The following is a 13,240-nucleotide window of genomic DNA, read 5'->3' on the forward strand; positions in this document are numbered from 1 at the left end:
TATACAGTTGAGCGGACGAGTACAGTGCTGTGGGGATGGGAAGGGAGAGGTGGAGGAGCAGAGGGAAAGGGGGAAAAGAGGGTTTAGCTGCGGAGAGGTGAAGGGGGGGTGGTAGAGGGAGTAGAGGGAGAAGGGAGCTCAGTCTGGGAAGGCCTCTTGGAGAAGGTGAGTTTTAAGTAGGGTTTTGAAGAGGGGAAGAGAATCAGTTTGGCGGAGGTGAGGAGGGAGGGCGTTCCAGGACCGCGGGAGGACGTGGCCCAGGGGTCGACGGCGGGATAGGCGAGACCGAGGGACAGTGAGGAGGTGGGCGGCAGAGGAGCGGAGCACACGGGGTGGGTGGTAGAAAGAGAGAAGGGAGGAGAGGTAGGAAGGGGCAAGGTGATGGAGAGCCTTGAAGCCTAGAGTGAGGAGTTTTTGTTTGGAGCGGAGGTTGATAGGCAACCACTGGAGTTGTTTAAGAAGGGGAGTGACATGCCCAGATCGTTTCTGCAGGAAGATGAGCCGGGCAGCGGAGTGAAGAATAGACTGGAGCGGGGCGAGAGAGGAGGAAGGGAGGTCAGAGAGAAGGCTGACACAGTAGTCTAGCCGGGATATAACGAGAGCCTGTAGCAGTAAGGTAGCCGTTTGGGTGGAGAGGAAAGGGCGGATCTTGGCGATATTGTATAGGTGAAACCGGCAGGTCTTGGCAACGGATAGGATGTGTTGACTGTGTACCCTTAAGGTCTTGATATTCACCCTGCCCTCAGCCCCAGAGCACTTACGTACAGATCCTTGTACCCTGCCATTTCCCCTATCGGGAATTCATTTTATTGTCCGTCTCCCCCCGTAGATTCTAAGCTCCTTGTGATCAGGGATTGTGTCTACCGACTCTGTTGCCCCGTACTCTCCCAAGTGCTTAGTAGATGCTCAAAAATACCATTAATCGATCAACCGATTGATTGATTGATTGCTGCCTGATAAAGGGACAGCCGGGCTGAACTCATGCCACCGACTCCATCAATCCAACATGTAGAACTTGGCCCCGGTTTTGCGCTTCTCCCATCATTCCGTGCTGCCAGCAAAATCGAGAAGATTTGGCCCCAGTGCATTTACCTTAGATTGAGAAGTGAAGTTAATTTCACACTCTGAGCATTTTTCTCAGTCACGGGCCATGGACTAGTATTCGACTTGAGTAATCCACTTCCCCATTTACACGTTTTTTTTCTTTCCTTACAGAAATTCCCAATTTCCTAAATGCGGAGGAGTGTAAACTAATTATCCACCTGGCCCAGCTAAAGGGGCTGCAGAAGAGCCAGATCCTACCAACTGAAGAATATGAAAACGCCATAGAAATGTTTGAAATCAGCCAATTGGATATATTCAACCTGTTGGATCAGAACCAAGATGGGCAGCTGCAGCTCAAGGAGGTGAAGGGAGGATGTGGGTCCCTGCGGAAAACTTGGAGACTGTTGAAATGTGGCTCTTTTGAAATCACGGTGAACCATGCTAGGGGACAGTGGCTTTACCTCTGAGGTTGCGGGCTAATCCTGCTAGCCCTGTAGTCCTTGGGGTTCTTAATGATTCCCAAAGCGTCATCATGTCCCCAGACACTCTGAGGTACCCAACGTGACACAAGCAGAATTTGAGTCAGTTGGAGGATGATGTATGGCGATGTGTTTCTCCATTGGAGATGGCAAAAGTATTTTCTCCTGTTAAGGCAGTGTGGTGGTAACAGTAATTAATAATAACTATTATTATTATTATTATTATTATGGTACTTGTTAAGCACTTACTATGTGCCAAGTACTGTTCTAAGTCCGAGGTAGGTACAGGTTATTCAGGTGGGACACAGTCCCTGTCCCAAGTGGGGCTCACACTCTTAATCACTTAATATTATGGTAAGAATGATGGTTATTTGTTAAGCACTGTTCTTAGCACATATTCAACATTTAGTAAATATCATAATCGGAATAACCCGAATAAAATATGACATGTTTCTAATTTCAGGTTTTGACACACACCCGCCTAGGGAACGGCAGATGGATGACCCCCGAGAACATCCGGGAGATGTACACTGCGGTCAAGGCCGATCCTGATGGCAACGGTGAGATGCCGAGTCCAGAATAAAACGGCACTGATGTGAAATGCTCACTTCAGACTGAGCTCACTGACCCGATTGAGGTGTATTTTCTAAGTGGGCAATCTTTCCAGAGCCTCAGCCTTTAAATGCTGTCTGCAGATGCCAAGTCCAGGATAAAATGGCACTGATGTGAAATGCTCGCTTCAGGCTGAGCTCGCTGACCCGATTGGGATGTATTTGCTAAGTGGGTGATCTTTCCAGGGCCTCAAGCCTTTAAATGCTATCTGCAGACCGCTGCGGGCGCACCCTTCTGTGAGCCATCCTATCGCACAGAAGGTTCTCGGAACATTTTTCAAGCAACAGCAAGGTTAGAGTCTCTAACTGTTCGAAGGAGGGTACTCCGTAGAAGGAGATGACCAATCCATCAATCGGTGATATTTATTGAGTGCTTGCCGTATGCAGAACACTGTACCGAGCGCTTGGGAGAGTACAACAGAGTTAGCAGAATCGTTGGACACCCCTTCCAGCTCTGTCAGTGTATCATTTATTGGCATACTTGGCTCCATCTTGAGAATAATAATAATAACTTTGTGTTAAACACTTACCATGTGCCGAGCACTGTACTAAGCGCTGGGCTAGACACAAGGTAGAGAAGGAAGAATGAAGCGTTGGTCACTTGCCCAAGATCATGAAGTGAACCTGGGCACAGAATTCAGGAAGCCAGGCTCTGTCCTCTGCTGTAGACACTAAACAGGCATGCAAATTATAAAATTGCTTTTTTGGGGTTGCTTTGGAGAGACTTCTACCTCTGTCACTAGCAAAAATTAGATCATGGTTATTTTGAAAGTAGGGTTTTTGATTGGCTGCATAGGTGAGAGACAGTGAAAGCAGCTGGAGGGAGTTTTGCAATGGAAGAGCAGATGGAAGGGTTGGGATTGAGCCAGTACCGTTTCAGGCACATATTTTAGTCTCCGTTACATATGTCATAATGACGAAGTGTTACCGTGCATTATTTTCGGTGAAGGAAGAAGAAGGGGGTTTTAATTCCTACAGCTGAATGCCTGATTCTGATTTTGCTTTACCTCGGCTTGCTCTCACTTAATAATATTAATGATGGTATTTGTTAAGCGCCTACTATGTGCCAAGCACCGCTCTAAGCGCTTTCCCCACCTTGATATGTTGGGAGCCCAGTTTTCTTCCTCCAACCACCTGATCTCGAAAGCTGGTCTTCCCCATGCTCATGAACAGAAATCGGGATCTGTTGTGTACCTGGAGCCTCGTTCTTTTGTTATTTATTTTTTAAGCTATCGGAGCAACAGGGGATGGGGTTGCTTCATCGTTTTTCACCAGAGGCTTAAAATGTCCCAGCCCCCCGTCCGCTCCTCTCCCCTCATCCCAAAACGGGCAGGGGCGTCAAAGATTGCCTGCTGCATGGATGTAACGTTAAGCCTCTCCCTAGTATAGTCAGAATATTTTGGAGGGAGCACAGTTCTCCACTTCCTAATGGAGTTAAGTAAAAGCAGAATCCATCCCAACTGCTCTTAAGAGGACCTGCAAGGGCCTTCGAGAAGCGGCCTTGCGGGGTGAGAGGGCAAACTGCATCCCGTGAATGGGGAATTAGGCTGAGCATCCTGTCCCACCCACTTGGAGTGACCTTCTAGCTGCTGACGCCAATGGTATGGCTCATAATGGGTGGTATTTTCCCCACTCGGTAGTCGCTGAATGAGTAACTGCAATTAAATTCTCATTGTCTCCACTTCCAGAATGCTGTTTTCATCCATTATTGCCAGTGCCTCGGTGTCGTTGGCTGGATAGGTCATTCATTTCCAACGTCAAAGGCAGGCGGGGATGTGGGATGGAGGGCCGTGTGCAAACAGCTGGAAGTAACAACAGCTGAAGGTTCAATTGTGATCCCCATTGTCTAGAAAGCCAGGATCCCAACACGACTTGCTGGTTCCCCCCCCCCCCCGCTGCCCAACCCCCATCCGGAGAGGGCTTCGCGGAGCCAGAAGGCCAAATACGACCATGGCTGGGCATCCCGTTGGCCAGCCGAGACTCCCGGCAATGTGGTACCTTCCCTTTTCTTGCAGGGCTTCCACTTGCCTGGCAACTTTGTGGCATCTCGAACCTCTAGCGCCGCAGCCAGAGTCCAGTTAGGCTAGTACTTGGTTGTTTTCCCCAGCTGCTCCAACTCCTGTCCAAGTAACTGCCATTTTGTATTTTCCTCCGTGGAGCCAGCGAGAGGGAATCAATTGAGGCTGAAGCGCTACATTGCTCAGTTCATTAAAGAAGTCCCCCAAGTGAGGATGGCCCATTTAGGTAAGGTTAAAATTAAATTTGCATAAAAATGAAAATGAAAAACCTTAGAAAACTGTAGCTTAAAACATGACACTGTCATTTCCCTTAGGAAAAAAAAAAAGAGATACTCTGTAGAGGTAGTTGGACCAGATATTGGGGATGAGTGAATGTATTCGCCCATGTTCATTAGTTATCTCTAAATATTTGCACACAGGGTGAGCTGGTAGTCTGACAGCCTGTACTGTCCTGCCTTCGTTCTGGGAATTCTGTGTTCCGTTTAACTGTCAGAGCCTTGCCGTGGGTGGGTTTGCCCTACTCTAAGAGTTAGTCTGGCTGCTTTGAATATTAATTTCTTGCCTTGAAAGGCTCATCTAATCAAAGGTGATATGCAGCCCACGACCGGCACCAATTCGGATGTGCTGTATACAGTGAGACTCCATTAATGAGCAGGGTTTAGGTCGGATGGGATCTCACACAGTCTCACGCCCAGGTTGATTTTCGTTTCAATCCGAAACACTTTTTTTGGATGAGCGGGGGGGGGGGAGGCTAGGAAATGCTGGCACAGGTAGGATCATTTGCTTTTTTCAGTCATGAAAGACCTGCCAAAATGATGGGTATTGCGTAGTACTGTCTCTATCCGACGTTTAAATGGGATTGCACACGGAGTGGGAAAAAGGTAAGAGGAAACCTAGTCGACTCCGCAGAGAAATGCAAGGAAAGCTAAAAAGCAAACGGAAAGCTACAAAATGCAGCAATTAGATCAGCTTGTCAAGAAAGAATCTCCGAAACACTCTGAAGAGAAACAGCGTAGCCTAGTGGATAGAGCATGGGCCTGGGAGTCAGAAGGACCTAGGTTCTAAATCCAGGCTCTGCTACTTGTCTGCTGTGTAACCTTAGGGGAGTCTCTTAACTTCTCTGGGCCTCAGTTACCTCATCTGCAAAACGGGGATTAAGACTGTGAACCCCACGTGCAGGGACCATGTCCAACCTGACTAGCTAGTTTCTGTCTTGGCGCTCAGTACAGTGCCTGACACATAATAAGCGTTTAACGAGTATCATAAAAAAACAAAAACAAAACAAGTTTGTAAGGTTAAGATCAGAAGAGCAAAGGAAGAAAATGAGATGCAACCTGTGGAAGATACTTAGGGAAATAGAAAAATATCCTCTAGGTACATCAGTAACAAAAGAAAGATAAAGAACTTTCCCCGTGAGGTGATTGTGAGGGAAGGCTAATGTAATAGATGACAGCAGGCAGGCAGTCGTCACCAGAAAACCGAACGGTGAGTTGGAAACGAGAACAGGCAGCAAGTGAAATAGGTTAGTGTGATCCGTAAGAGTCCGTATTGAATCCGGTGTTGTTTACCGGTTTTTCCGGTGTCCCAGTTGATGCAGTAGGCCGCATCTTTATTAAATTCACAGATGACACTCAGTTGGTGGGAGGGAAAACAATGCCTTCGGGGGGTAGGGTTAGGATTCCATCTCACCTCAAGAAATTGGAGAAATTGTCAGAAGAGCAAAATTCAGAAGAGACAAATGGGAGCTAGCATGCTAGGGAAAAAAACATTGCATAAATACAAAATGAAGAACAGCCAGCTATGTGCAAAAACAGTATGTATGCATCTACATATATAGGTATGTGTGTGTGTGTGTGTGTGCATGCATATGTGCACACACACAGACATAGAATAGAAGCAGCATGGCTTAGTGGAAAGAGTCCGGGCTTGGGAGTCAGAGGACGTGGGTTCTAATCCCGGCTCCACCACTTGTCTGCTGTGTGACCTTGGGCAAGTCACTTCACTTCTCTGGGCCTCAGTTACCTCATCTGTAAAATGGGGATTAAGACTGAGAGCCCCACGTGGGGCAACCCGATTACCTTATATCTTCCCCAGTGCTTAGAACAGTGCTTGGCACATAGTAAGCGCATAACAAGTACCATCATTATTATTATTACTAGAGAGAGTTATCCTTCATTTTCAGAGATGGCGAGATCCTAACCACGTGCGCTGTTATGGCTGAAAAGACAGCCGGGTGACTGACACTCCCTTCCACATTGTTTACATATTGAAAGAGATCCTAGCGTTAATGGGTTTGTCCCATCCAGGGCCTGTCTCTGTTTTCGAGCCTGCCTCTGGGTTCACCGATCTTCACAAAGCCTGTGCTCAAGGGGAGCAAAGCCCCCGTCTGACCGCTGCCCGCCCGGCTCGCGCGTTTGCTGCAGTGGCCTCCCAACGGTCCACTGCTCTTTAGTTTTGTTTGAGACCGTGCTTCAATGTGTCTTTGAATTGTCTATTCCGCCCTCCTGGCTTGCACATGCCTCCTTTCACTTCATCATACAGCAGCCGCTTGGGCATCCTGCTGTCATCCATTCTCCTCACATGTCTGTGCTGCCCAGCGAAGCTGTGTTGCTGTGAGCAGGGCTTCGATGCTGGCCAACGGACTGCGTTCCAGGATCTCGCTGTTGGGATTCTTGTCCGAGGGACGAAGACGTAAATGGTGTTAGAGCCAAATGGTGTTTAAAGAGCCTCCATCCTGTGAGTAATTCTCGGGGATCAGGCTGTGCGTGATGCTATAACAGGACCAAGTGTTTCTTACGAGATGACGTTATAACCCAAGGTCCAAACAGCTGTATTCTACAACTGAAAAAGGCTATAAGGAGCATGGGGGTTAACGAGGTACATCAGTCAGCAATCTACTGCTGCTAAATCTTGATACCGAGGTACGGAGATGTGAGTTTAGCATGTGGAGGCCACGAAGCATTGCCCCACACTACTCACGAATGGTTGGTCTCTGACTGGAGTATTATGTCCAATCCTGGGCCTCCCAACTGGAGCAACTTGGATACATGGAAAATGTTTCAGAAAAGAGCTACAGAGATGACTAAAGGCTTTGAAAATATGAGCTATGAGGGGAAAAATGTAACCACCCGGGAATTTTTTTTTTTAATATCTTGGATAAGAGACCACTGAGGAAATGGAATAACTTTCAAGGCTATGAAAAGTTACATTACTAAATGGAGACTTGTGACCTACTATTTGCCTTTTCCCCTGAGATCAGAATGACGCGAAATGGATTCGAGCCACATCGTGAGAGATTCAGGTTAACCGTAAGGAAGAGCGAACTTCCTGGTGGTGAGGGTTAGTCCACACTGGAATGGGTTGCCAAGAGAGACTGAGGGCTCTTACTCTCTGGAAATCTTTAAAAATCGGCTAGCGTCTCATCTGTCTGGAATGGCCGAGGGGTGCTCCTCCCAAGTGGTGGGAGGATGGACTGAATGATCTCTTAAGTCCCTTTTAGCCCTAGGACTCGGTGTAAAGCCACCGCCAAGGCCATCTGCCCTAACGTGAAAGCATGCTTGCTCTGAAATCATCTTTACAGTTTGTAGACTCTTCCTGTCCCCCCCTCTTTTCTCCGCATTTTAGCAGTGACCGTTACACGTGAGCGGTGGACAGCCAAGGAGAGGTGGACCTTTTGTTTTCTCTTTCCACAGGTGTTTTGAGTTTGGAAGAGTTTAAGCGATTAAACCTCAGGGACTTCCACAAGTACATGGGGAGTCAGAAGGTGAAGATGAGCGACCTAGTGCGCAACAGCCAACACACATGGCTCTACCAGGGAGAGGGGGCCCATCAGGTCATGAGGTCCATCCAACAGAGGTGATGTCTGGGGGAGAGGAATAAGTTCCTGATGTTCTTGTGCCCTTAGGAGGAATGTGGGAATACGGGGTTTGCTGTGTAAGAAGACAGAGTAGCCCGCCAAAGCCAGGAGAACTTGGTTTTTCTCTTCCTTGGGCACCTCTGGCTGACCCCGGTGAGCCAACTTGGCCCGAGGGGTAAATTTGCTTCCGCTGCCCAGTCCGTTCTTGAGGATGAGGATGAGGGGCCAGTTTGTCTAGCACTCAGTTAGGAATTGGGTCCACGCTGAGGCAGGGCAAGATGGTTAATGCCCTGAGAAAGCCCTTGGGGTGGGAGGGGAATCAGTCGATGAATCCGTCGATGATATTTATTGAGCGCCGACTAGGTGCAGAGCACTGTACTAAGCACTGGGGAGAGCGCGACAGAACAGAGTCGGCAGACACATTCTCCGCCCGCCGCGTGCTTACAGTCTAGAGAAAGGCACTGATATACAAGATGTAGGAAGCCGGGCTGGCCTGACCAAACGCTTTCAGGAGAAAGAGGGCCTGACGAGGTGTGTGGAGAGCTAGGAAAATGTTGTCAAGTCTGCCTCTGACTCCGATCCTCTTTGTCTCTTTTCGCGTAAAGAGAAAACCTCCCGAGTTCTTAATTTCTACCTCCGAGGGACTGAGCGTAGAGGGGATAATGTAATATCGTTAAGTTCAGAGTGCACCCTGTCTTTCTCCGAGCGGGGTTTTTACCTGACTTTCCCCAGCTTTACGCCTTGAAGTGCTAGGCCGCTTGTTTCTCTGGGGCACCAGGAACGGAGGTGACAGGGAACAGAGGTGACAGTCCATTCCATTAACGAGCCCCCTCAGGGAGAGAGCAAATCAGAAACCACAGGCATCTCCAACGAGCAAATCAGAAACCACAGGCATCTTCATCCAGAAAACTGACACCCCCTTCCTCATAGCCAAGGACAAAGCCTCTTGCCTTCCCAAAAGCCTGTTTTCTGGGGGCTACCGTGGTGCTCTCGTAAAAGCAGCCTCTAAACTGGCTTCAGAAGCAGGGTTAGTTTCCAGGTAAGTTATTCGTTAGCAGTCTGTTTCCTTGCTAACTGGCCGAGGGGGAAATCAGTGCTTGTGACAGAGCTCTGTCCCCACCACAGTCTGTGGATTGAGCAATGAAAGATCCTAGCAGCCCTGAAACACCCTCCATGGATGACCTAGTTCTGCATTTCTAACCTGCTGGGGGGGGAGTCATCCGGAGTGTACTGAAGGGATTGAATTGATTTAGCAAACTCGGGATAAAGTCCCATTTGTTTAAAGGGGTTGGGACTAATTGAAAGATAGGTGATAAGTGTTTGATTAATTAAAGCAAATGTATTGTAATTCTGGGCAAACAAGATAAAATTGAGAAAGAGTTTAAATGTGTTTGCTTTCAATTAATTAGAATTGCCCCCTGGAGCCTTGGCTGAGGGCAGAGTCCTCCTGTTCGGCTACTGTCACAGACCTTTGACAAAGCACCACCTTGGGTTGGAAATGGAGGAATCGTGGAACTAGGAGTCGTAGTTTGCTCTGGCTCTCTCAGCGTGGGCTAAAATGGCAGAGGGCAGGGGTCGATCCTATCGGAATTGTCCCTACCCTCTGTCCGACCGGGAGACCACGTGAAATAAAAGGTAGCGGGGCCAACCACCATTTCCCCCTCCGAGAGGTACAGCTGAGTTCTGGGGATAGTCCGGGTCCAGACAACGGTCGGCCCTTGGCCTCCATGCCTGCCGGGGGGCAATCCAGAGACTTCCGGCCCAGACCCTAGCCATCCTCAGTCAGTCTATCGGTCAGACAGCGGTATTGATCGAGCGCTTCCCGTGTGCGGAGCACTGGACTGAGCGCTTGGGAGAGTACAGTGCGATAGAGTTGGTAGGCCTGATCCCCACCCTCAAGGAGCTCACGCTCAATCCAGAAGATTCCACAGAATCTTGAGGCCACACTCCAGAGTTCCTGCCCCATCTGGTTCAGTCAGTCAGTCATGTTTATTGAGCGCTTCCTGTGTATAGAGCCCTGTTTTAAGCGCTTGGGTGAGTACGATATAGCAGTAAAGGTCAGGCTCCCTGGCCCATCCTAGAGGAGGACTTGAATCCCTGGGACGATCCCAGATCCACCTCGGGCCCTTCGGGGTCCTTCAGTCTGAAAATTACCTAGGGCTGTATGGGACTGTATTACCTAGGGCTGTATGAGTCCCTGAGAACTCTCCTCCACCCCACAGTCCAGAACCAGTCCAGCCTTTGGAGCTAAGAGGAGTGAGGGCACCTTGCGGGATTCTCTTCCTTGTCTCTCCTTTTTTGGGATGTCCCATGTGCTAGGGAGGGGACCCTTGTAAGCGATAAACTCCCAGAGTCATCCGCCAAGCCAGCATCAACTGTTGCCTTGTTCTCAGAGGCTCTAGGGTTTACAGCTGCACTTGGCTGCTGTAAATTAAGCACTAAGCTGCTGCACTGAATCCGCTCCCAAGAAATCTTCCTTGGAGCCCTTACCCTCAGAAAGCTATGTTTGGGGTTTCGGTATAGGCAGCGTTCCTTTGGGGCCAGGGCCTGAAGTCAGTGAGACCCCTCTGGTTGGTCAACCATCCTCCTGGCCAGTACAAAAGCTCTTCTGGAGTTTGGCCTTAATTGGCAGGTGTCTCCCCATAGCCCTCTTGAACTCCTCCAGTCAGGTTGATTATGAAGCCTTCTGATTGCTCCGAGAAAATAGAAGTTGTTCCTCCCGCTGGGAAATTTTGGCTACAGCACAGCACGGATAGGGCCCTTGAGACTAGGATGCCAGGCAAGAAGGTTGTTAACCTGTGATGCTGGGCTTTCCAAGGTGCCCCTTATTATTATTATTGTTAATATTATTATTATGGTCTTTGTTAAGCGCTTATTATGTGCCAGGCACTGTACTGAGCACTGGGGTGGATACAAGCAAATCCGGGTTAGACACAGTCCCTGTCCCACGTGCGGCTCCCGGTCTCAATCCCCTTACATCCCCAATGCTCTGCTTCCCTTTCTAGAGTGCTCCGCCTCACCCGCCTGCCCCAAGAGATCGTGGAGCATAGCGAGCCTCTGCAGGTGGTGAGGTATGACCAGGGAGGCCACTATCATGCCCACATGGACAGTGGACCGGTGTTCCCTGAGACTGCCTGCAGCCACACCAAATTTATCACCAATGAAACGGCACCCTTTGAGACCTCTTGTCGGTAAGTAAGCTTGGGAATAGAGGGCGCCCTGATCTCGCAGGACAGGATACCACATCTTGCTTGGAGTTCAGGTCTTTGACTCGTTCTCAAAGAGTACAGTTCTGGATCCTTGTCTGTGGCAATGTGACTCGTGGCTCTGGAGGCCAGAATTAATCCCCGGCTGCTTCCTAACTGTTGGGCCCTCTCAGGCTGGGCAGATGGGGTGGGGAGGGGAGCTCCCTGGCTTACTTCTCTGACTAACGAGAAGCCGAAGTGGATAGAGCACAGGGCGGGGAGTCAGAAGGTTCTAATCCTGCCCCCGTCACTTGTCTGCTGCATGACCTTGGGCAAGTCACTTAACTTCTCTAGGCCTCAGTTACCACATCTGTAAAATGGGGATGAGGAGGTCTGGGTCATGGACTCTGTCCAGCCTGATTATCCTGTACCTTCCCCAGTGCTTAGTATGGTGCGTGGCACATAGTAAGCGCTTAACAAATACCATTAAAAAAACCCCAACAACCCAAAAACGAATGCAGCAGAAATAGACCAGCTTCAGAAAGAAACGTTCCTACGACTTCTTGCTTACGTTGTTGAGCGAGGAATGGATAAATGGGGTGGGGAAAGGGGGAGTTACTGCAATTGCAGTCTTATTGGTGGTTGAATTTCTTGAGTCCAGCGCCTCCGAGAGCTCCTAGTCCCCCATACTTTGACTCCAGCAAAGAGAAGGGTGGGCAGGTGGATTTGAGAGGTGATGTTGGTGCAATTATAGAAAAAGTGGTAATGCTATCACTCTTATCATCGACACTTATTTACCTGTTAAACATGTTAAAAATCAGAGAAGCAGCATGGTGTAGTGGATAGAGCACAGGCCTGGGACTCAGCTCATGGGTTCTAGAGAAGCAGTGTGGCTCAGTGGAAAGAGCACGGGCTTGGGAGTCAGAGGTCGTGGGTTCTAATCCCGGCTCTGCCACTTGCCAGCTGTGTGACCTTGGGCAAGTCACTTAACTTCTCTGTGCCTTAGTTACCTCATCTGTAAAATGGGGATTAAGACTGTGAGCCTCACATGGGACAACCTGATTACCCTGTATCTACCTCAGCGCTTAGAACAGTGCTCTGCACATAGTAAGCGCTTAAATACCAACATTATTATTATTATTAATAATTCCCCCCTCAGCCACCTGTCTGCTGTGTGAGCCTGAGCAAGTCAATTCACTTCTCTGTGCCTCAGTTCCCTCATCTGTAAAATGGAGATCGAGACCGTGAGCCCCGTGGGGGACAGGGACTGCGTCCAACCCGATTTGCTTGTATCCACCCCCCATGCTCAGTACAGTGCCTAGCACATAGTAGTAAGCGCTTAACAAATACCACAATTATTATTATCATTATTAGCATGGAGGAAGGTAATATTTAAGCTGGGTGTGCAGAACACTGGGGAGATGTCAGTGAAGTTATGCAAAAGACGCGGTCCTTGCCCGTAAAGCACATAAGATCGATGGAGATGGGAGACAAAAGAAGCAGTGTGGTCCAGAGGAAAGAGCCCAGACCTGGGAGTCTGCTTGCTGTAAGCCCGTCAAAGGGCAGGGACTGTCTCTATCTGTTGCCGATTTGTACATTCCAAGCACTTAGTACAGTGCTCTGCACATAGGCGCTCAATAAATACTATTGAATGAATTAATGCTTGCCTGCTACTTGCCTGCTGTGTGACCTCGGGCAAGTCACTTGACTTCTTTGGGCCTCAGTTTCCTCATCTGTAAAAACGGGGATTAAATCCCATTCCCTTCTACTTGGACTGTGAGTCTCATGTGGAACGGGGACTGTGTCCGACCTGATCGTCTTGTATCTACCCCAATGCTTAGTACGAGTGGTTGGCACATCGTAAGCGCTTAACAAAAACTGTCATCATCATCATTAAAAGCAAAATCAATTTCATAAGAACAAACGATGGAAAACGACCATGAGACCAGATGAAGGCCTTGATGGGCTCCAGGCTCTCCGGAAGTCCGGGAGCCACCCTCCCCCGGGGTCAAGGTTTGTCTCCTCCTCCCATCTCCCCAAGCCTACA

The 13,240-nt window shown here is 49.0% G+C and overlaps 1 protein-coding gene across 3 annotated transcripts in view; it reads left to right on the top strand.

Annotated features, from left to right (window-relative positions):
• P4HTM (prolyl 4-hydroxylase, transmembrane) overlaps positions 1-13,240 on the top strand; it is a 41,028-nt gene that overhangs the window by 21,419 nt on the left and 6,369 nt on the right. For all 3 annotated transcript variants that reach the window (XM_029050666.1, XM_029050667.1, XM_001505618.6), the window contains exons 3-6: positions 1,216-1,406; positions 1,987-2,083; positions 7,845-8,007; positions 11,014-11,199. In XM_029050666.1, the coding sequence (XP_028906499.1) occupies positions 1,216-1,406; positions 1,987-2,083; positions 7,845-8,007; positions 11,014-11,199 (637 nt within the window). The remainder of the gene's footprint in view (positions 1-1,215; positions 1,407-1,986; positions 2,084-7,844; positions 8,008-11,013; positions 11,200-13,240) is intronic.

The sequence above is a fragment of the Ornithorhynchus anatinus genome, chromosome X1 (genome assembly GCF_004115215.2).
Source record: "Ornithorhynchus anatinus isolate Pmale09 chromosome X1, mOrnAna1.pri.v4, whole genome shotgun sequence".
NCBI classification, from domain to species: Eukaryota; Metazoa; Chordata; class Mammalia; order Monotremata; family Ornithorhynchidae; genus Ornithorhynchus; species Ornithorhynchus anatinus.